The following is a 25,087-nucleotide window of genomic DNA, read 5'->3' as shown; positions in this document are numbered from 1 at the left end:
ACACTTACAGTTACACTGTCTTGCCCTTCAAACCTAGTTAGATTCATAACCGATTTGAAGAACCAGAGACTGTCATTACGAGTATTGGTGTAGTAGGATGTCAACGGTTCCAGAAATTGAATCCTAGTAACTATTGGTGATACTTTGAAATTGTTTTTTCAATTTTAAACATTTTCACAGATAGTGAAGTGCAACAGGTGTCAGTATTATCCGGTTGGGTTAATCTAGGGACTGATGTCTTTTAGCTGAAAATCTGCTTCTATAATAAAGTTGTGTACAGGTTTTAGTATTTTAACCATTAAAATAAAAAAAATCAACTCAATATATAAAATATCTTTATTTATTTTGTAGCTAACAATATTTCTTCCAACAAAGTATAGAAATGTATCTCTCTAAATAATTTTGTTTGTTGAAGTAATACAAACTTTCCTACATTTTGTATCAAAACTGTTTGTACACACTATGAAAATGCTGTTAAACATTTCCAAATATTTCATTGTAAAAATTTATCAAGTATTATCTTCATAATTCTATTATGAGCATCATATATGGTTACAAGTTATATTGATGGTACTTACGTTTTAAATCAACTATTTTTTTTTCAAATGTCTCTTTGTAAATATAAAAACACTAAAAATATCTCAACATATCAAATTATTTGTAATAGCAATCCTGGTATAGAAAAAATTGTTTAATAATATCACACATTGTAAAACGTGCTATAAAAATATTATATGCACTCTTTGGATCACAAGTCGTTTCAAACTACATGTATAGCTTGTATTAAGTCCCCGACTCCGTTTCTGTGTGTGTTAACGTCCCCCGATTCGATCTGTTCCTTAAGCATTTCTAATTCCCTTATACCCGATAAAGTAGTTTCATATTTATGTGTTACTAAAGATCTATAGAAATGTATAGCGAAAGCTAAAAATACAAACAATATGGGTACTAGGATAATTGTCGCTGTCCAAGCAGCAGTTTCGTTTTTGGTGTCCATGAACTTGATCCAACAAATTATAGCGACTTCTGCTAAGAATAAAAGTAGACCTAATAGTGTTGAAAAAGCCCAGGCGGTTTCAATATACCAATGTAATCTCTCGTGAGGTGATTCCTCTACTAAATTTATAGATTCTAAATTACAAATTGCTTCTACGTTTGGTAATATACAAGTACTTATCATTAGAGCCAGCATGTGTACCGCTACCAAAAGTGTGGTAATGATAGCGAAAGCTACAAGAACTTCCGTTGGAATATTGTTTGGATTTTGCAGTTGAAGTTCCACCATTGCAACCATAGCAAAACCTGACAACAGAGCTGATGTTTTGCTGGATGCTTTTAATTTTGCTCGGGAAAGTTGGAGTTTTCGCCACGAGAGGTAGCGACGGCTGTGCAGGTCGTCTCCCGAAAGAGACATATTTTTATACTGAAATTAAAAGAAAACAAAATAAATTATTTTCATTCTTAAAGATCATATTTACTTTTTTTATATAAACTCATAACTTTTTGTAGTAACTAAATATGAATAATTAGAATTGACTTATTTGGTACTTCGGGCCGTGTATAAACCTATGGAAGGCTTGAAGGACCCTCATGTGTAATTGTGAGTGTTGGTATAGTAGTAAATAGAATATTCAGTATGAGTATCAACACTTCACAAAAATTTCAACTTGTAGTATGAGTTTTCATAAATTGTTTGATTTAAGGTGTTTATTTAACGAGTAGGTTTATTTTTATTGTAATGGTAAATAAATCAAGAGTAGTTCATAACAAGAGTCTTTCCCAACGATCTGTTTTAAATTCGATGCTGTTTAATGTATACGACGGTTGTCTGAAAAGTTTCCTCAACCTGAAGATGTCAATGTTATGAAATAAATTACGCATGCGTTGACAGATTCACGCTTAGTACTATCGTATAAGTGAGTCGCTAGAAAATTTTTTTCTAAAAATGGAAAAAATTCCGTATCGATCTGTCATTAAACATTTGTTTTTGAAAGGCAATATGCAAACGCAAATGAAAGAGAATAAAGAGATTTTGAACCATCATTTAAGATTGTAAAATTTAAAACCACTGATTACCTTCCTAATATTCAGATTACGATTAGATTAACTGGATGATAGTTTCCGAAAATCCTTCACAGTGGCGCAAATAGGCGAAACTCCAAGTCGTGAAAATGTATTGCGTAAGCACCACAGTAAATCGGTTCGATTTTAGGTGTGTACCAGTAGACTTTAGAAAGCAAGTGAAGTAAATCGAAAATCATTAGGATTTGTTTTGTTCTTCCAGTTTTATGTCTCCTTAGTCATGGAAACTCTAATGTTAAGTACAAAATATAGTATAAAAACTTATTCAAATTATGTAGTACCTAACAGGTAAATACATAAAAGTTTTTTCATTGAAGGTAAAAGTTGAGTTGTCACAACTTTCCACTGACAACGTTATTAACATTTTTATGAAATCCAACTCCCCCTCTTTCAAGGAGGAGGATTCAGCTTATTTTTATTTTTTTATTCAATACATTGTGCACAATTCTTCTGGTGGCGCTTTAGTCAAAATCATCAATTGAATTGTTAATTTTTTTTTGATGGATACTTTTTTGGATCGGCCACTGAATGATTAGCTCTGTACTCACGAACAATTGGGTAGACACTTAAAGAAGATACTCCCGAAATATTTGCCGTTTTGGAAATAACGTCATCAACAGTCTTTTCATCATTTTCTTGCATTTCATTTTTATAAATATTCACAATCATTTGGTCTCCGTTAGCGTTAAAATGAAGCTTTTTATCCCTTTTCCTAGTCTGTGTATAGCTAATGTTAACAACTTCATCATGTGTCACACAGATTTATGAAAATAAGGCAACAGACAAATATAATCAATCTCACAGCAATAAGATGTACTACAGTTGATCTAACAGCTTCTTCAGTGTCGTCACTTATCCCACGCGGCTTTTTATTTGTGGTATATTATGGTGCCACTGATTTGGACCAATAACGATGTCGCGCCGCGTTTCCACCGGGATGTTCACATGATGATCACGCACTGATCATTGTTTTGGTTTACTATTTTTCTTCGATAAATATAGTTTAGTAATTTAATTTTGTATTTTGCCTACATAAACTACTAAATAGTTAAATCCTGATATTCCCAACAGATGTATCACAGTTTGACCACGATTTTCGTCTAATGTCTATTATGGGCGAAATCTATCTTACCAAACCATGCTTTGACGACATACCTACTCATGATAGTGATAAAATATAAATGTGCGGTGTGATAATATTGAAAAGCATACAGATTTGGTGGAAGTTTTATTTTGTAACTCAAGTTTTTACAAAAGTGACGTTCTTCGGTTTTTTGCTTTACTGAAATCCTCTATTTGTAATAGATTTATGTTGCTAAATTCGTTTTGTTGACAATTGTGTTCAGTTCTACTTTATGTTTCTCAATTAATTTGATCACTTTTCATACAAATGTCATAAAATGTTTTTTGTACAACTGCCCTATTTTGATAATAAAATAGTCGAATTTGGAATGACATTAAACTTCAAAATACATTCAAATATACAAATAATAACCACACTGGGTAAAAAATATTTTTTTCTCTCGCCGAGATGAAAAGTTCGCTTTTCGTCACTGTTATGCGGGACAAGAGTGGCCTGTTCTTTCCCGGGAAGAACTTTCTTTTACTTTTTGCTTTGTTTATCGAAATGTTAACTTTCGATGACCATTTGCTTCAAATGACATTTAGTATTTATTTTCGCGTGAAAATGCAGAATTGAAATTAAAAAAATTTAGACGATTCTAGTGATAGTGAATCAGAATACGTCATGGACGAACTTTTCATCCCGTCGAGAGAAAAAATAGTATACGCACCTAGGGTGGTACAATAGAACGTGCATATTGCATCATCTTTTTTCGCGAGGTAAACAGTGCATGGGCGGGGGAGCCTAGCGTGGTTGGATAGTTGCACTCGTGGAGTTTTAGAAGCCATGAGTCACTTCGTCGCGCTTTTTGTATTCGCACGTTTTAATAAAACGTCTTGACATAGCGACTGTATCGTTCAGAATATGGAAGCACCGAGTGCAAATTTAATTGAAATATGGGTTAAGCGTTAAGAGACCGGTTCCACATTTAAACCACCAACAAGAACGTCTAGGACCACAGACGATATTGATAGGGTGAAGGAGTCCATACGAGAAAATCCGCATGTGTCAACTCGGAAGCGATCGGTGGCTTTAAACTTTTTCTCGACGAAGTTTACATCAAATTTGGGATCTTAAACTGCATCCTTATAAGCTCCAGTTAACTCAGGAATTAAAATATACTGACTTTGGAGCAAGGTTGGCATTTGCTGAACAAATTCTTAGTCGATTTCCCACTTTTGACAACACCTTTTTTCAGATGAGGCTCATTTTCATTTAAACGGCTTCGTAAACGACAAAATTGTTGTTAATGGACCGAAAAAAAAACCAAAAATGAAACATCAAAAACCACTGCGTTCGAAAGTAACGGTATGGGCAGTAATCTTAAGCAAAGGAATTATTGGCCTTTTCTTCAAGGGAAAAATGTCATGTCATGTCAATATCATGCCATTATGAATCTATTTCAAGTTTTTATTTAGAATTCGAAACAGGGATTCTATGTCTGATGGCTTCGCTTTTAAAAACGAGTAGCGGGGCCGTGGGTAATGGCCCACTTCATTCACGTCCAGCTAGGCCACTTATGTTTATTTCATTTGAAATGATAGTTGAGAATTAACTATCCTATTATTGGAAAATAACGTTATTATAAAATATTTTATTAAGGGGGGTAAGGTTTTAAAAGCGAAAAAAGCATATTTTCGTGATTTTTTTGCGGCGACGTGAATAATATAATTTTATTAAATTTAATTACATATGACTGTACATCTTTTGAAGTATGTTACAAAATTTTCAATGAAAAATATTGATAAACAAGCCGGTGACGTTGATTCTCTAGAGGCGCCTTGAAAAAAAAGTAGTTTTGCGGTAAACATTATACATCGTTACCGTATCATTTGAAACAAAAAAATTGTTATTCACTTTAGAGGTGAAGTATTTTCGAGGTAATCAGGAAAAGTGTTTTTTATATACAAAGTGAGTTTTATGTATGGAACGCCTCAATTTTCTCGGAAACGGCTTGTACGATTTTTAGAAATTTTGTGTACAAGGGTCTTGTGATACGGCCGGTATTATGGTGGTGTTTACATTGTAGTAGATGGATTCGCTTTTTGAAATACTTATATGCCGAAATGCCACAATTTACAGCTACATTTGCGTTATCTCTGCCGAAGTTAAAATAATACATGTTGGTGACTATAACTGCTACAATAACAAATTTGACGTTTAAATAAATTATTATCGTTGAAGTTTATTGAGAGTCACAATGGATAGTTTATTTGAAAAACAATGAATTGATATTTTTATATTAGGATATGGTGATAGGCGTCAATAAGAAACGTGTAATATCTTTAAGAATTTATATCCTAACCGAAATCCGATAACGAGATCTACCATCAGTAAATTAGTACAAAAGTTGAACGAAATTGGAAAAACTGCATCAACTGAAAACAAATCTTTAGTTTGTTTGTGTCCTGTGCGATCCACACTTGTCAAGTGTTTTCTGTTTTGTATTCAAGTAGAATATTTGATATTTCGCAAACATCGGTAATGAAAATTTTACGTGATAATAAATTCCATTCATACAAAATAACGTTGGTTCAAGAGTTGTCAGATGACGATTTTGATAGACGCGAAGAATTTCCAGATCTACTGATGAAAAACAGTTACAATCAAAACGGTCAAAATTTTCCAAGTACTGTTATGTTTTGCGATGAGGTCACTTTTTGATTTAATGGAAACGTAAATCGGCATAATTTTATATACTGGTCACGTATAACAATCCTCGTTGGACGCGTGAATCCCACTCCCAATATCCCGAAAAAATGAATGTATGGGCTGGGATAATAGGAGGCAAAATAATTGGTCCCTTTTTCATTGTGGTTAACTTATATGGTCCGGCGTAATTAGATTTATTGGAAAATAGTATTCTACCTGAATTGGCTCGGATATTTCCAAATCAGAATAAGTAGATAATATTTAGCTACAACAAGATGGTGCCCCACCTCACAATGCGTGTGTGGCGAGGCAATATCTAAATAATTTGTTTCGCAGAAGATGGATTGGAAGGCCTTGTTTTTATCTAATGGCCCCGGCGATCACCGGACATGAATCCTTTAGACTAATTCCTGTGGGGTCACTTAAAAAACATCGTTTATAAAACAAAATCGTACAGGCCCCGTTTCAGAGATAATTAAGGCGTTCCATACAAAAACGAGATTTTAGCTAAAAAATCGTAGTTAATTTTTTATTAAAAAATAGAAAAAAATGAAAAACAAAAACAAACTTCTCCTGATTACCTGTGAAGAAGTAATGTTCAAATTTTCAAAAGAATTGGTCCAGTAGATTTTGAGTTGTAATGTTCACGAACTTCAAAAATGACATTTTCGAGAAAATCGATTTAAATTTTTGAAAATTACAAATAAACCATCAATAAAGGAACATGAATTTTCATACTTACATAGAGTGATCAATGCCACCAACACACAGACGGAGAAAGGGATTCGACTACTAGCGACTACCAGGTATCAAGGCCGGTCGTTTAAAACATAACTTTGTTAGTTTTACTCGGATTGACATAAAATTTGTAGATTATATATTCTGTTCATTTAGAAAAAAATAATGCAAAAAAAATTTTAAAACCTTACCCCCCTCTCCTTTAAAGGAATGATTCAAGATTTGTTAGTATAATAATAATAATAAAATATTTCTCAATTTACTTACAATAAAATCTTTAAAATTAACATAAACGGTTTGGATTTTCACTTTCAAACCAAACTAATAAAATTTTTTTAAAAAAATATAATAAAAACATGTTTTCATATCACGTTTAGGTACATAATATCAAATACCAAATATAGCAATATTGCTATCCCAGAGATTTCTATAAAATATCACACACATACCATTGTAAATATTCATAAAAACTATAATTCGGGGTGTTTCAAAAAGAATCATCCTATTTAGCAACATAATAGAAATTAATCCGATGCAATCGAACAATATAATGTTAAGATAGAAGTTCTGGAGATTTATGTGATTTCCGCTAGTTAGAAATAGCGATTCCGTTAACGCCCAACTCAGTAGTTAGCAAAATATGCACAAAAAATGTATGCGCAACGGAAAGCGTTTTTTATGCTTAGCGTACAAATTTCAATCACTACAATATAGGGAGAAGGAGGAGTATCTTTTATGGGAGGAAATTTGAAAAAGTTTCCAGCTGTGTACCATAAATAATAGTTCAAAAACCTGTGTTCTGAATGTAGTAATCGTAGATAATAAGTATTTCCGAGTGGAAAATGATGATGGAAATGGAAAACTTCTCATTTGTGTGGACAAATAACCGCCACAATGTGAGAATATGGGGATCAAGCAATCACACCAAAAATTGTATAGAGCATGACTGAGACTCTCCAAAAGTTATTGGTTTTTGTGCAAAGTTTATGATCCCTTTTTCTTTCTCATACCACTATATCTCTTCCCTCGGTTAGAAAAAAATGAATATTTTAAACTATGGGCTTCCTTAGGCTGTTGTCTCCTATAAACGCCGTCGGCTGCGTACAGCGTCACTCCGTACGCCGCGTCACGATGCTTACTATAGATATTTACTGTCGTAGTCTCTTTCACACGCTGACTTTGGCGTGTGGACACCGTAGGCGCCATTCAAACGTTTTGCGACTCGTCTCTAATGTCGTCTAAGTGTCGAATTTATATCCATTTTATATCACACGACTACATGCTAGTACTGTTTGTGAACGAGACGTCATCGTTCGTTTATGAGATAAATTGATCGCTGACGCTGTGTCTGGCGTTTCGACGTCGATCGGAAGGTTTACGCTCAAGCCATATATAACATTTAATAGGAGACTGAGACCTTAATGAATCGGCAGTTACATCGCGTTACACCACAGGCCTTCAAGGTCACTGCCCCTTACTGTTTATGATTTTTTTTGTAAAAGACACTTCATATCTGTCCTCTGCTAGAGCATTGTCTAAAAATTAATGCATATATCTTTAAGAAAGCAGTGGACGTGTAATGAGTTTTGATGCACTACCACCAAAAGATTCCAAACACCCAAGAGACAGATCTCTAACTAGATGGGTAGACCAAACAAAACACTTAATAAATATGAGACTGAATCATGCTGAAAAGATTGCACAGGATAGGCAAGTATGGAAACAACTGTTGAATCAAATATAAATAGTGTCACTTTATCCTTTGGACGATAATGAAAAGAGAAGGAAGTAATTTTTTGTTGTCCTGAAAATAGTTGTCAAACAAATGTGTAGAAGATCTGCAGACATAGTGTGTATGCAGAGCCACATATGACCCTGAAATAGCTGCTAGTTGTGCAGTGAGTGCTGTGAAATCAGTCAGTTGGTGAGTATCGAGAGATATAGTGTGATGGTAAGCGCTTACATCAAAATAACTGTTCTCCGAGGGAGAAATGCGATAGAACGATACAGGGAATTAGTGGAAGCCCATGGGAATACTGCTAAGTAAGTTTTAGAACGAATTTGATTATCGAACAGACATATGGTGTATATCTTAAGAGGGGCTCTTTAAATGGTATTTGAAACAACTTAACCATTTAATATAAAAGTAACCTCATATCCATATGATCATTAGTTTTGTTAATATAAACCTAGAAAATTGGATGATACTTTTTGAAACGCTCTGTATAAAGGCACTTTATATTTAAGTAACTTAAATTACGTGTATATCTTGTAATAAATCACCGACACCGTTTCTGTGCCCATTAACGTTACCGGATTCGATCTGTTCCTTCAGAATCTCCAATTCCCTTATACCCGATAATGTAGTTTCATATTTATGGGTTACTAAAGATCTATAAAAATGTATTGCGAAAGCTAAAAATACAAACAATATGGGTACTAGAATAATTGTGGCTGCCCAAGCAGCAACTTCGTTGGTGTCTATAAATTTCACCCAACATACTATGGCAATTTCTGCTAAAAATAGCAGAAGACCTAATAGTGTTGAAAACGCCCAGGCGGTTTCTATGTACCAATGTAGTCTCTCGTGCGGTGACTCCTCCACCAAGTTTATGGATTCTAAATTACAAATTGCTTCAATGTTTGGTAGTATACAAGTACTTATCATGAGTGCCAGCATGTGTACAGCTACCAAAAGTGTGGTAATGATAGCGAAAGCTACAAGGACTTCCTTTGGAATATGGTTTGGAGTTTGAAGTTGAAGTTCTACCATCGCGACCATAGCAAAACCAGAAAGAAGAGCTGATGTTTTGCCAGATGCTTTTAATTTGGCTCGGGAAAGTTGGAGTTTTCGCCATGATAGGTAGCGACGGTTGTGGATCTCGTCTCCTGAGAGAGACATATTTTTGTACTGAAAATTAAAAAAAAAACAATAATTCAATAATAACTACTGACTTGTATTTGTAAAAATACCAAGATGATTGTGAAATATAGGTAGAAAGGAATAATTGATTCTGCCTAGGAAGAGTCTACTCTTACTAAAAGTATCAAAAGTTTATTGAGAAGAAATAGGTCAACTTTTCCTAAGAAGATTCGACTATGCCTTTTGTGGTTCCATGACGTTGATTCCACTTGTTACTCTCTAGATGCCACTACGTTTTGGATATCCCAGCTCTATTTGTTTACTGTTTTCTTTGACACTATATTTGTTGTAGTTTTCAACAGTGAACAAAGAATTATTACATGTTTGATGAATAAGGCCGACTCCATACTTCGTCAAAAAAAACTAGAACGTTCTATTATCCTAGCATATTCACTTAAAAGAGTTTGACGAAAAAGTGACTTTTTAATTAAAAAGTTACAAACTTAGTCCAACGAGCGTTCCATTTTTTAACCATTCAAAAATAATATATCTGAAGCTCTCCAAAATACTCCATTGTCTCTGCTATCACCTCTCCTTTATCACTTTCCACTTTTTTTCATTATTCACTCTTCAAATACTATAAATTTTTTAATTTTATAAATAATTGTGTTATTAAAATGAAACTTCACTGTGATATAACAAAGTTCATTCTTATTTTCTCTGTCATTGTTATAATCTAATATTGGCTACACAGAACCACGATCTTCGCAGAACTAAGTGTTAATTCTCACTCGCAGCCAACTTCACGACGTATTAGGATGTTGCGATTACCAAGGCTTAATCCCATACAGAAATCGAACGAATTGTCAGAATGAGCTGATGCTTATTTCAAAATGGCCGCCGTGGGGTATATGAAACCAACAATAGTTTTGTATTTTCTTGTTTTTACTTAGGTGTTTTTAACAAATCACATAGATTAGTTTGGGCTACCTTATAATTCGATATGAGGTTGGATTACGTATATCTTAGATTATAAAAGACGTACGTCGGTTGGGATGATTCGACGGAATGGACAACCGGAGTGTCGTGAACACTTCTGTAGCCTATTTAAATTCTGCTCCGAAATTGGCCGAATGTTTCCGAGGTATCTGTAATTTTCAATGTCGTCTATATTCTGAGGCAGATCAGCTGTTTCCTCAGATTGCTCTATTGAAATATGATAAACTTAATAATTTGTTAGTTTTCTATATGAAATTCAACCTCTATTGTTATAACTCTAAACCTATTATCTATCTAAGCTAAAATTGCTAGTTACTTATATAAATTAATTATTGTAAATAAAGCAAAAATGGTATTTGATATTATTTACAAAATATAAGGAAGTTACATAGATTATTCTTTAGTCCCTGTAACCAGTTGACCACAGTATATTCTTGGGTCTCGGATTGGCTATAAAAGCAATGGTCTAAGCAGAGGAGGAAAGTTGAAAGAATTTAAAAGACTTTAGAAAAACTTTAAAAGAGATGATGATTTGGAGAATAAACGTAAAATAATATATTTCAAATAATTAGGATTCACGGAAACAACTTGAACCTACTGCATCAAAATGTTGTAATGAACACGTTTGTCAGAACGATTTATTACCTGTGTAGGTATTCCAAACTAATTCGTCTGGGTTGAATAAGGGCATTGCAACAAGAAAAATTTCGATATTTTTTTGACAATTCTAAAATATACGGTATTACTGAATTGAGACTTACTAAGATTTACTAACCTTAATCATTTTGTTAGAATTCTTCATTTTATTGATATTAAATCTAAATTCAAAATAAATAAAATGGAGTAATTTGATTTTGTGTTCTGCTTGTTTGAACCGCCCTCCTATTCCTTATAAGTTTAGGTAATGGATTTTGAAATGTTGTATTTTTGTTTCTATAATAGCTAAATATAACTAAAGCTTGAGTGAAACCAGTATCGGTTGAAAATATAATTGGACTGAAGTTCCAGTACTTACCATTAATTGGAAAAAAATGTATTTATAAGGTAAATACCTACAAACTATATATTTAATTCAAACAATACTTGGCTTTTCCCACCATTATTATTTGATAAATTCAGATAATTATTACATTAGAATCTAATTTGACTAGAACAAAAGAAATGAATCTCCACCACAACTTACCAGGTGATTATAGTATCTGCACCGATATCCTCTAACAAATCAGAGTAATTTTATTGGAAAAAAATTCTTGCATTGTTATAACAAATATTTTTAGTAACCTCTCACAAAGAATCGCCTAGTATGTAAAATGTGGTGAAAAGGTTCAAAACAGAATTCAGGGATTTATTGAAATGAATATCTATGCTTCTATTAGAGAAACCCACATACCAAAACATAGTACGGAAAAATGACTTTTACTAAAATTCTAGTAGTTCTAGTAAGTTTATGTTCCATCAGATACCTTTATTAGTAAAGTAAGTAATTGTGGTTTACAAAAAACCATTTAAATTAGGAAAAGAATACTAACAAAAAAGTAGTATAATGAAGAATGCCAACAATATGTACAAATAAAGGAAAATACAAGATTGAGATGACAAACAACATAGAAGACAAAAAACTAGAAGAGACAAGAAAATGGAATGCAATAAAACAAATAGACAAACGAAAAGAGACTGGATTGAAGTCAAAATAACAAATATTGATAAAGAAAAACTTAATAAAACAAATGCGTTTCATAGGAAAATGAACGAGAAAAACAAGACAAATAAAAGAATAAAAAATAGAAGCCACGAAGTGGTAAAGGAGAAAAGCCAATTTAAAGAAATTTGGAAAAAGCTATTTCAACAACTGTTGAAAGTGGAAAATGGAAGTTTTATAGATGAATCGGAAAAAAATAAGGAGGAACTAACAGAATAACCAACAAAAAAAAGTAATAGAAGTCATTAGAAATAGTTAGAATTAAAGAACATCTGGAAGGTATGGAATTGTAAAAGTATGGCGAAAATGAACTACATGAACGATTATACAAATTGATGAGAAGTATTATATGGAGAGAAAATGATGCTGGTACCCACAATTTCACAAATTGTGGCAAAAACACATGTACATTGAAGATATTCTTCAATATTCTATGCTTATGTATAAATTATTACATAATTTTATAAATTTATTTGGGAGCTGATTCTGTTAGAACAATCTTTCACCTTGGAATCGTGTTAATAGTTCTTTCATTTGACTAGACGAAAATAAACAAATCTATACAACTTACCAAGTGATTCATAGTGTCTTCATTGATATCCTCTAACAAATGAGAGTAATTTTATTGAAAAAAAATTTCTTCCATTGTTACCACAAATATTTTTAGTAACCTCTCACAATGAATTACCCAGTATATGAAATATGGTAAAAAGTTAAAAGACCGAATTCAGGGATTTATTGAGATGAGTACCTATGCTTCTATTATGGAAAGCCACATGTCATTTATTTAATAAACATACCTATTCAATGAGCGCCAAAGCATAGTAGGGAAACAAAGATTTTCACAAAAATTATTTTCTAGTAAGTTTATGTTCCATTAGATACATTGGTACAGTAAATAAGTAAATAATGTCACCCCGTAGCTTCCTAAATGAACTTATGTATTTAAATTTTCAGCCCTGCGATATTTCAACTTTTGGCCCATGTAGTACACGATTTTCTTTTTCTTGACCGGTTGAAAGTACGTACTTTTGATCGAATTATGACGAAAAATATTATTTGGAATAATAATTTATGGTCTATAATAACTTCAACTTCATCACATACTTCCTATTTTATATTTGGTTCACTAAGATGACTCAAGGTCAAGTTGATTTTTTATTTTTAGTTTAGATAGATCCGTCAGCATAAATATAAATTAAATTGGCAAAAATTACACAATAGTAAATAATTTTATCACATTCTATTAATTATGGTGAAAATATATTTGATGAAGTTATGAAAATAAATATTAGATATAGTTTACAATGCGAGTGCATTAATGTATAACATTTTTTCTCATAACCTCATAAAACTTTATAATGTTTTAGAATATTGTTCTTAGATACAGGGCCTGCGCACTGAAATAGGAGAAGTTCAGGACGATTTTCAACGCCACCTCTGTTACTGGCTCACATCTAAAAGCTTACTTTTTGGTGTTTTATTTTTGAATGTTTGTCAATCTGGATTCTGAAACTAAGTTGCAAACATGCATCGAGAAACAACCAATATTATTGAATGAACAACGTCCATCTTGCAAAGGTGTTTGATATTTTTTGTTTATTAACTATTTGCATTTTTGTGCATTTAAAAGTTATTATTTGCTGCGAATTGTGCTTGTTGTTGTTGTTGTGCGAGTTTACTTACACAATATGAGTAAACGAGTAAAGGCCTACTGTGACCAGGATGCACGAATAAGCAAACGATAAGGTGAGATTAATATTTACTATTTATCAACATGAAAATATTTAAATTGAAATCAAGTTTGTATCTATAAGAGAATAACTCTTTTCTTCCTAACTTCATTAATTTGTATTTAAGAAATCATTTTGTTGAATGGTTAAATATGTTGAATGATTTTATTCTTATTTTACTTTTTTATAGACATTCCGTTCCTACGAATGAAGGCGTTTGCAGAATTTAGTTGCAAAGAATAAATAACCCCAAGTTAATACTTGCAGATACAGTATTATCATCACATAGAATATGTGATATTCATTTTGAACCAATTTGTAGAAACCCCAATGGCAGGTTTAAAAAACTTTCATTGCCAACTCTACATTTACCTGGTAAGTACTTATATTTACTGTGACAATAAACCTCTTATGAATCCTAGTGAAAAGTTATGCAGAGGAAAAGAGTTGCTATTTTCTCCAATAGTCAATGTCTCAATTTATAAACCATTCAATAGAAGCTCAAAATATGCAGGATTAGAACTTGTTACTCCGTATGTGGCAGGTTCAGTAGCGAAGAAATTATTTAAAAGTCTCAAATGCTACTTGTGTAAAAATATAATATTTTCAAACGAATTAATTAATGAAAATTCATTAATATATTCTAGGGAATATAAAAAAATGTTTTATGTGCACCTTAAGCAAAATTCTGTGATTTTTTTAAAAGATTGCCCCAGTTAATTTATTCGTTAGGCATAAAGAAACAAATATTTCGTTTGGAGGATTTGACAGACATTTCCTCAATATTTTGTTCATATCATAAGGATTATGTAAATATGTTTGTAAATATTAGTTTTAACATATGCATCTTTTATTACATAGGTATTATTAATAAAATTTTGAAGGGCAAAGATCAACAATATAAACACTGTGATGTTGTGATGAATAAGCTGCAAGAAAGACAACGGTAATCATTAATTAACCATGGTTATAAAATCAGTTTTTTATATACCATTGTATGTACCATGTACAAACAGAAGCATTTTTTAAACACATCTCACTGTTGACAGTCCTAAGCCTGCTAAAGTGCGAAGGAAATTTTTTTGTTTGTGGATATAGTTATAAAATGTCAAAAACAAAATAAAAATTATAATTATCATCCTGTGTTTCAATATTCCATCTACCTATATCTTATATAAACCATTTAAAATTAAATGAAATTTAGATGGTCACATAAATTGTAAATGAAACCAAAATATTTCACAAAATACTTCATTTAAACAGCATTTTAATTTCAGGTATCTATATTTTCTTGTAAACAATATTTAAATTTGAAATGTTAGCAGAATGAAAGTATTTTGCATAATACTTTTTGTTTCATTCACAATTTGATGCGACAACTAGCTTCGAGCATTTAAAATTACTAGAGTTATTTTCAATTTTCCGTCGAAATTAGCATGGATATGAACCTTAGATCAAATCTTTTATTATAGAAATCTTTTTTATTGGTACGAAGTCAGTCCGAGAGATGTCGCTAGGATCGAACTTTGTCGTCAAATTTTTATACAGAGTGGCAGATCTACCGATTATATAATCTTTGCTTAGATATGAACAATGCAAAATTACTGTCTAAAAAGCTTGGTTTATGCAACCAACATTAAAAATTACCATTAAACTAACAAAATAAATTATTTATGCAGAAAATTAACAAAAGTTCGCAAACTTTAACTTCTTAGTTTAATTTCATAATTGTGATGAGCACAGAATACATCAGGTCAGTCTGTATTGGTGGTAATGATTTATTTATAATATCTTCGTTCTTTGGTTATGGAAATATTATTTGTGTTAATGCAAAATAGGAAAGAGCAATGTCTAATAGTCGGCAATATCCTTTAGATGATGGAACACTGATAGAAAATGTTAAAAAACATCCATATATTTTTATTAGTTTACCAGTAATTTATAATTATCTTCAATTCACTGCATTAACCAAAATATTACAATCAAGAAAGTTTAGTTTAATCTTAATTTAGTTTTAATTTTGGCTGCATAACCCAAGCTAAAGTTTTGAGTGTAATATTTTAACTCTCGATTTATGGGTGTATCTTTTTATTTGTAATGGCTACTTGTAAGTACACACAAGCAATACAAAACTTTATTCACAAGCCCACTCATTTAGAATCAGATATTTTTTATCACAAAACGATGTAACATTGCTCATAGCATTTGTCACCTGTATGTGATTACATATTTAACAGGATGCTTAAACATTCCTTACAAGAGGAGGCTCCATTGATATTGGAAGCTTATCAAAATCTGTACTATGTATTCTGAAACTGATGACAACTACAAGCATGCCATTAGTGGGAACATAAAATGAATTTGTTAGTGTTAATCAAAATATGATTAATTGATTTTATTTTCCATTCTTTCAGTGAATACAATGGTGCTTTATCAGTTCATAAACATGGAGTGGAATTTACTTAAGAAGATAAGTGCTTCCACAATATTTTTAAGTCCTCATATCAATATTATTTTCTTTATATTTTTTGTATTTAGTTATTAAAAAACATTATACTTCAGGCTCCCATTAATGGTAAATAAACAAAACTCGATAACAGTTTATAGCGATAACAGTCAATAGCGGTATCAGACAAGGAGACCCTTGTAGTCCTATGTTATTCAACATGATACTGGATGAAGTCATAAAAATGTGAAGTTAGGTTATGGAATAGGTGTTAGAAAATCAAAATTCTGTGCTATTCTGGTAACGCCATGATATGTGCCAAAATGAAGATGATCTTCAAGAATTATTAAATACTTTTTATCTTACAAAAAATGACTATATTGATTGAAACAACCATATGCATGCCAACAGAACCCATTAGAGACATATTAGAACTAAAATGTCAAATAAACAACAGAGAATTAAATATAAGTACCTTGTAGTTATACAGACGTAGAAGACCTAAGAGAAGAAACCAAAGCATGAATTTACAAAATGACCAACACAACAGAAACAAGTCCAGAAAGAATTACGTGAAGTGTGATATAACATTAATTAATGGGTATCACAGTGTAAAAGACAATGGAACCAATATTTAAGTCGTATGACAGATATTAGACTGGTAAAAATAGTAAGGAATGCATCTCCAATTGTAACAAATAATGGAGATCGACCATTAAAGAGGTGAAATAACAATCTAGGGCCAGGGCGAGGAAATATATCGAAGAAGGAATAGGCGTTAAACCTATTATGGAAGAAAGAAGAAGAAATTATCAAAATTCCATTATTTCATAACAGAAAAAACCTAAAATCAAGACGATTCAGAAATATAATTCTATTATTTTGTGATAATATACTTGCAGCTTTCAAACCTAATCTAAACAAAATAAGTAAATAAAAAATTTACTGATTTATTCTCAGGTAATGTGGGATGACCTATTGTATGTACTAGTATTTTGATATGTGAAATTCACTTGAACCATCTAAATATAAATAATATGCGACCTCCATCTGTATATATGTTAACATTAGAATTGGTTAACAGCAGGTTTTATCTTCCCGTTATCTAATTGTTTGAATTACTGTGTTTATAACTGTTTACCAATTCCTATTTTTATATACAAGTATTTTGAAAATCGATTTCATAAAAAAACATATCACTTTATACACACTTTCCATGTTTTGAGATAATTTTAATTTTAGAACTGATTCTACACATAAACAATCATAGTATGCAAAAAAGAAATATAACACAAATAATAAATGGGGCAGTTAATATCAAATTTATAAATAGTAGTATTTTGAGGTCAGTTTAACCTTTAGAATGAACTGTTTCAAGCAACTAGAGATATTTTGGCCAAAAAACTAATTTTTAAATACGCTTGAAAAATATTTTTAGTCCATAAATTGAAAGAGGAATTAGAAATTATATTTTTCAAACAACTATACCTATAATTTTCCGTGCCTTTGTGGACTAAATCCATATTTATTAATATTTATCACATTACTGATGTTGAATTTAATATTATATATAAAAAAGCAACTTACATGTGAGGAATGATGATTGTGATTTCTCAATCTATTGAAGCTATCATCTGTGTTCTGAGGCTTATAATGTGAGTTGCTTAAATCTAGACAAACAGCACTGGTACTCCAGACAGACATCTGTTACAAGATTCCTGAAATAAAACATTTAACTGTAACAAGCATACTAAAGACAAACATACAAAGTTGAAGTGCATTGAAAATTACAAGAAATTAGAATGGCAGATCATCTACGGAGCAATTTGATGGTGAGAATAATAATTGTTGTTATAATAAGACAGGTCTACTGATTGTACAAATTATACCCCAATCACACATGCTGTGTATATACTAATTCTATGTGCTGACTATCCTGTTACAAAATAGAATGTTTACTGTAGATAAAAAAGGAATGTTCAAGCACTGTGGTCTCAAAGCATAATAATGTACATACCTATACTATTAGATAATAGTAATTTATTCTTAAATAAATTCTTAAAAATGTTTCCTAACTTTGAAATTGCAACTTAAACATAATAAATATTGAAATTGCAACTTAAACATAACAAATATTGAAATTGAAATCAATCTCTATTAGCTTTATTGACACTAGAAAAAATAAGTATATTTTGAAAGTAATAACATTCAGTCCAATAATTTAGTTTGTATATATTCCATTTTTTTAAATAATAATACTAAGAGCCATTTACAGTAGATATGATTGCATGGAAGAAAATTTAAAATAATTACAACTGACAATAAGTTACAACATATTTTTACCTTAATTTGGTAAATTTCATATGTTCAAATATTGTATATACAAAGAAATAATTAATTTGAATCGAATAATAATCTTATACAGAAAAATCATCAAAGACCCTCGGTTAAAGTTTACAATGCAAACGATAAAAAAAAATATTACTCAAAATTTACCATTGTTATGGTTGGTTGCACTAAACACAGATACAAATAAATCGACGGAAGTATGATTAACTATTTCATACAACCACTTGCTTTGAAGATTCCGGAATTTGTTTACATTATGGGATTAATCCAAACAATATTTTAATTGCACACATACGAAACGTCAGCATTTCGAGGAAACGAGGTTAGTTTCATGGTGTTGTGAGTTTCGCTCCGTTGCCAGCTCAATTAGTAATTCCCCATATTTATAATTATTTTAAGGCTGTGACTTCTGGTACACGGAAAAACGATTATATTCGATAGAAAGTAACCTTTCCAATTTTCAATTTAAATAGTAACTGTACTCAGCAGAATCACAGTTCTATTCATTTAAATGTATATTTTTTACAGAAAAATTAATTAATTTATATCTTAATCATATGCGGTACTAGAAAGAGATACATACGTACCTATTCGATTTTGAAAATGTTCACTTTATTCAGAAAAATATGGTTTTTAAATAGTTCTTCATCTAACCAAGTGCAATTTTCAGTCAAACTGCAATCGGTACAAAAATTAATATCGTTGGCATACATTGCATACCACGAATCTTGGCTAAACATTCAAGACTCTTATAACTAGTTTTCAATACCATACAACGGTATCGTTGTTTTGCCAATCAATCAGAATGTTTCAAAACCATCATGTTTTCGTATTTTGTATTAGGATCACATATTTATGAGAGGCTTATATATTTCTTAATATTCACACCTTACCGCCATCTATGCAGGACTAGATGAGACTAATTTGAAATCTCTAAACTCAAATTATAGAACACTTCCATTGTTCATATAAAAACAAGCAAGCAACCAAAATATAGAAAATCGGTTTATAATATACTATGTAGATAGTAATATGTTTGAAAATAACGGATATTTACATAAGCTATTTTATCTAAAATTTTCTATTTCTATCAACAACTGATAAACAATCTAAAAACGGTTCCATACTGACTTTTTTCGTTTGAAAAAGGTGTAGTTTGGAATTGCACACAATAATAGTCGTTGTAATCTAAGAAACGTCGATTGAAGCCAATCAAATTAAATTTTAAAAAAATTTTGCGTATACACATGAAATCCATTCATTTGATATGTTTTAGCTAGGGAAAATATGAATTTTTTGGATTTATAGAGTTAATAATTACTCTGCATATAAAAACATTTTTGTTTTTAATCAATTACTGATTATTAAGTGCGAAGAATTATCAAAAAACATCGTTTTACGCAAATAATAAATATCGCAATCATGTACCACTTTTTAAACTATACAATACGTACATAATATGAATAAAGCTTACATTTGGTGAACGTTGATATATATTTATTTATTACACTTACAGTTTAAAAACAATACCATAAATATATCTTTTCTTAATTATTTGTTAGTATTATAAGTTCAATTATAGAAGGATTAATACTTTTTTGAGACTTGGATTTAGCAAAATCATTTATTATATCGTCGTACGAAATCTTGTTCATTAGCTCTGATTCTATATACTTACAAGGGAGCAAAATCGTTTAGCTTTTCTTGACTCAAAGTCGAACGTAGGTACTCTCTTCAAGCAAGAGAAGCTTCTTTCACCTGAACAATTTGTCGCTGATGTACAAAGAATCATACGAAGTACTATATTCAAGTTTGGAGAAACGTTTCCTAGATTCTGTTCTCGCAGGAATGAATGATCCAGAAGTTGGTTTTATTGAGATTCTTTCAGACGTAAGGTAGCTTTGAAAGTGTATGCATTCCTGAATTAAGTCTGTTTTTAAATCATTAGGATACATGGCTGGCTTTTTCCGACAGAAATGTTAGTATCAACTCACTCATTTTGGTAAAAAATGAAAATTTCTCGTTAAATCCTCGATAACCCTCTTGCCGTTTTGCTAACTCGGATATGAGTATTTTTGAGGTAATTGCAGATATTTCAATATCTTTATCAAATCTTCTTTTTTGTCTTTTATTTTTTCATCTCTCTAGTATATTCTTTCGATACGCTTAACTCGATCGCCTTTTCTTCAAAGTACTTGAAATTCTCTCGTTCAGCTATGAGAAACTTACTAAGTGATTTGTAAAGATCAGCAAGGTAACTAAACCTATGTTGAATTTGAACATTCAACTTGTTTGTAAAAAAAACAATACAATAATCGTTGATTGATTGCAAAGTTTTGAGAAGAAGAGTCTTTCAAATTTTTACAAGCATCCTCTCCAGCTGACCAACGTGTCAGATTTACCTTTTTAACGCTCTTAGAAGCTCACAAGAAAAACGTATAGTCAATAATAGTAATAACACTTAATTGCAGACACTAGTATGAACACAAATCACAACAAACTTTCAATTTTTATTGTAAACACTAATATAACCTTAAAAAATCATATTGCCTACTTCTTCAGTCTTCATAAATTTGGCCTTTCGCCTTTCGGTACCCAGCCAGATTCATATTCCCTCTATCGTTCGAGACCATATATAAGATAAGAAAAAGAAGCATTTCTGTATATGTATGTTTTGTTATTTTTTAGTACATGTGTGAAATAAGCTACTTTCTTAGGCAAACATGAGTGTGCAATCTCTCATTTTCATAAGTGGTCGTAAGAAAAATTAATTAAGCGTTTAGCAGTTGTTTATGTGGAGATGTTTATTATTCAGCACTGTATATAGGAACATATTCTGATTTTTGCTAAATATTTAAATTTCTCTCCAATTTTTGAAATTCGTATTTTGCGTGTGTGTATTAATTTTTTTGTCCAATTTGTAGATCGAAATAAAAAATTTATGAACTAAATTTGCTGCCCTAGGCTCTAGCCTACTCAGCCTGCTGGTAAATCAATCTCTGCCAAGAATACTTGAAGGCTAATAAAACAGGAAATAAAAATATAGATAATGTTTCTGTTATTAGATACTAACAACAGATTAAAATGAAAATATATATTTATTCACTTGTTTTCAATTGTATTTGTGTACAGGTTATTATCAAATAAACGTGTCCAATGCCAGTTGTTTGAGGTTTTATTACACTATTCACTTACTATAATTTATTCTAATCAGGCCTTAATATATCCTCAATACATTTATAACGATCGAATGTGGTATTATTCATTCTATATAAACATACTTATCATCGACCATATGGGAATTCAACGCATATCTTTCAAATGATATATAATTCCAATTTACTCACGGTTTGTTTTGATATTTTAAATTCGTTGAATACTTTCATTATTTGTTTAATAACAATTGAAAATAATTTCTTCTTTAAACTCAATATTGACTTTCACCTTAGGTGCTTTTATTGTATGAAAATGTATGGTTAGGTTAGGTTAAGTTAGGTTAGGTTAGGTTAGGATTAACAGCGTCAGAAATGAAACTTGTTGTTATTCGAAAACTGTCATGAGTGTGCAGAAAATACATTGCAGTGAAAAAAAAATTACTTGAAATTATAATAGAAATGATTTATAATGAAAATTGATAAATATATTAAATAAGGAGACTGCGCGCCTAGAGGGCGTCCTAGACGGGTGGGGTAAAAAACGAGTAGTGCCTTGGGTATTTAGATATTTGTCTAAGGATTTCTCAAAATACGTTAACGTCACTATTATAGTATTTGTGCAGTAGCGGTTTGAAACGAAAGTGTTTACTTACTAGTATACAATAGGCTCTAGTAATTCGTACTTCGAACTATAATACGCTTTTTTCACTCTCACACTAACTAAAGATTTTGTTTTCTTACTATTGTATATCATTATTGTACAAGATTTGATTCGCCAGCGCTTAATACAAGTGTTCATTATATTCAATATACATATTTAATGATGTTTGTAGTTTTCTTGCAGCGTTGTCGTGTATTTTGCCATAATGACAGTGTCGTCTGTTGGTTCTATTCGTATCTCTTGTTGCGCTTATCATAGTTCATTGTAGAATAGTAGGAGGCCAAGAGCCGTTAATCATCGATGGCTTCAGATAGGCCCCTCGTGTTTTACTTGAGATTACCAAAGGACGATCAGGCGCTTTTACTTGAACCTTTTGACAAATGAGAATATGATTCCCAACCAGTCGAAAAAAAGAGCAGCTGCGGTGGATTAATTCCTAAGCCGAATGGAAACCGCATGATGGCCCCAGTCATCGCTTCAATTAAATCCTGCAACGATTTTTCCATAAGGCCAGGGATGTCCCGCTCGACTCACGACTAACTGCAGATTCAATCTTCCTACTGTGGGAGCAGTTTTACGGCTTTTGGAGCCAAGTCGTTGTTCATTTGGAGTAGAACTAGGGGTTTTTGGCCTCTTAAAATACATTACATTGACCTCCGGGATGGAAGCTCTGAGTGAAGGAGGGTTGGAGGTCAAGGCAACCTTAGAATCCGGCATCGTTAAGCACTGAGCCGTCACAGCAGCTTTGGCCTTTCATCGTTTTCTTTTTCTCCGTGCCACTTACGTTGCGATGCGACATTTATGCTAGGCTTTGTTAAAGCACTAATCAGGCCTTCGACATCGATAGAAACCGACGCTTTGGGGTTAATGCGTTCCGTAGTCGATCCCTGTTTGCTCAGAACCCTCGGGAGAAGAGGGGGATTTGTAATGATACCTACTCTTGCAGGGCCCTTGGAAATTCACCAGGTTTCTTGCAGATATTGTTGGCGACACCTAATTAGAGCTCAGGTTTCATTCATCCCTTAGCACGACTGCTTCAGCCTTGGATTAATCCAAGGCTTAATTAAGCCCATAAAAATGAGCTGTACTTTGCACCAGCTCCTTTCTGCATGCCTACATAGTCGCATCCTAGGCCACTGAGCCTTCTCACTAACGTCGAAGTTCAACGGTTGCTTAAGTGGGGTACTTATCATACATTTGGTTATTCCTAATTTTCGTTCTTTGCTTTGCTTGTTTTCCTGATAAGCAATTAACTAGACGTGTTTTTGTGTAAGCGTTCTTTTGATTGCAGTTTCGTTTATTGTTCTTTAAAGAGCTGTATTAAATAGCGTTGTCTCCATATCTCCATTGTCAAATATACTGCATCTCTTCTTAAGCTTAGTTGGTTTTTTCTTAGTCTCTCTTTCATATTATTTGTTTACCTATCATAGTGTCTAATATTTTGTTTATGGTGTTTAAATTAGAAAATATACTTAAATATAAGTTCTGATTTCGCAACTTTAAAGTCCTATAACTCAGAAATGAAGGGTAGTATGAGAAAAATTGTTTTATACATTATTTTCACGTTATCTACTTACTATCTAATTATTTGCATCAAGTCCTTGAGCACCCTGTATAATTTCGACAATTTTTGTTTTTGAAATTTATATTAAATTATACAATCATTTCATAAAAAATAAAAAGTATGGACCACAGAGATCATGAAAATTGGTTGAAATATTTAATTCCAACAATTTTGGCACCTAGTATTTCAAGCAAATCGCTAGATATATTTTTTGTTGTTGGTTATTCGGTATAATTCACTCGCGCTTGTCCAAAAATACTACATGTTATTAAGAATATTTCTAACATAAACACTATTATCTTAATATCTCAGTTTCGTTTACTTTTACTTTACTGAGAACAGAAAAAAGATAATTGACACATCTTCATAAACATTCGGAGTTTGATGTTAAGTAAACAAAAAAATTCATAATTGCAATACGAGAATTGATCAAAATGATATATGTACATCGAAGCAAACAAGAAAGCGTTCGACATTCGTTCTAATAACACAAATCAAGAATGCAGCTTTACATTTTCACAAGAAAACTTATAATCTCAGTCGTGATATAATTTTTAATAAAACAAAATGCATAAACAAAAAAAATTTAGCAGTAGAAGATTAAAACTGAATTTTAGGTTAGGTTAGGTTAGACATTCCTACATCACATAAATCTATGTTTTTAGTGCAGAATACTAACAGTTCATCGTCGGTATTGAATCAAGAGCATAGAAAAGTTAAGAAAAGAGCAATAAGGAAAAGTTGGTTGACCAGGATGGTTGTTGCATATGGCGGACGGCAATATCCGCTTTACCATAGGCTTGTTCTATACAGGGTGTCCCACGACGAGTTAAAACTATCTGTATATATATAAATACTTATAGTAAAATCATGAAAATTTTGGGTTTTCGGATACGATCTTTTCAAAGACGTCCGACTTCCGGTACAACTTTGTTGTTTTAAATAGAACACCCTGTATATTAATACATATTTGAAGCCTATGTAAAATTTTAGTATACTTTTGTCTCAAGACTTTTTTCTACA

General features: G+C 31.7%; 1 protein-coding gene and 1 long non-coding RNA gene across 7 annotated transcripts in view; one reads left to right on the top strand and one right to left on the bottom strand.

Annotated features, from left to right (window-relative positions):
• Positions 1-318: 318 nt before the first annotated feature.
• Positions 319-25,087, bottom strand: part of LOC130449716 (calcium release-activated calcium channel protein 1-like) — a 29,766-nt gene continuing 4,997 nt past the window's right edge. For 2 of the 6 annotated variants that reach the window (XM_056787704.1, XM_056787711.1), the window contains exons 2-3: positions 17,923-18,053; positions 319-1,423 (exon numbers count right to left, since the gene is read on the bottom strand). In XM_056787704.1, coding sequence (XP_056643682.1) covers positions 761-1,423; positions 17,923-18,039 — 780 coding nt within the window. In that variant the 5' untranslated portion in view covers positions 18,040-18,053 and the 3' untranslated portion in view covers positions 319-760. Of the gene's footprint in view, positions 1,424-3,297; positions 9,507-17,922; positions 18,054-18,831; positions 19,026-19,271; positions 19,492-25,087 lie in introns of those variants that run through there. The other 4 variants (XM_056787687.1, XM_056787696.1, XM_056787719.1 and 1 more) reach the window with 4 other exon arrangements.
• On the top strand, positions 12,830-15,021 carry LOC130449767 (uncharacterized). Its single transcript, XR_008910500.1, has 3 exons — positions 12,830-13,905; positions 14,080-14,264; positions 14,751-15,021. It is a non-coding gene; the product is annotated as an uncharacterized LOC130449767 (long non-coding RNA).

Source organism: Diorhabda sublineata, chromosome 1 (genome assembly GCF_026230105.1).
Source record: "Diorhabda sublineata isolate icDioSubl1.1 chromosome 1, icDioSubl1.1, whole genome shotgun sequence".
Taxonomy (NCBI): Eukaryota; Metazoa; Arthropoda; class Insecta; order Coleoptera; family Chrysomelidae; genus Diorhabda; species Diorhabda sublineata.
This window is presented reverse-complemented; position numbering and strand designations above follow the sequence as displayed.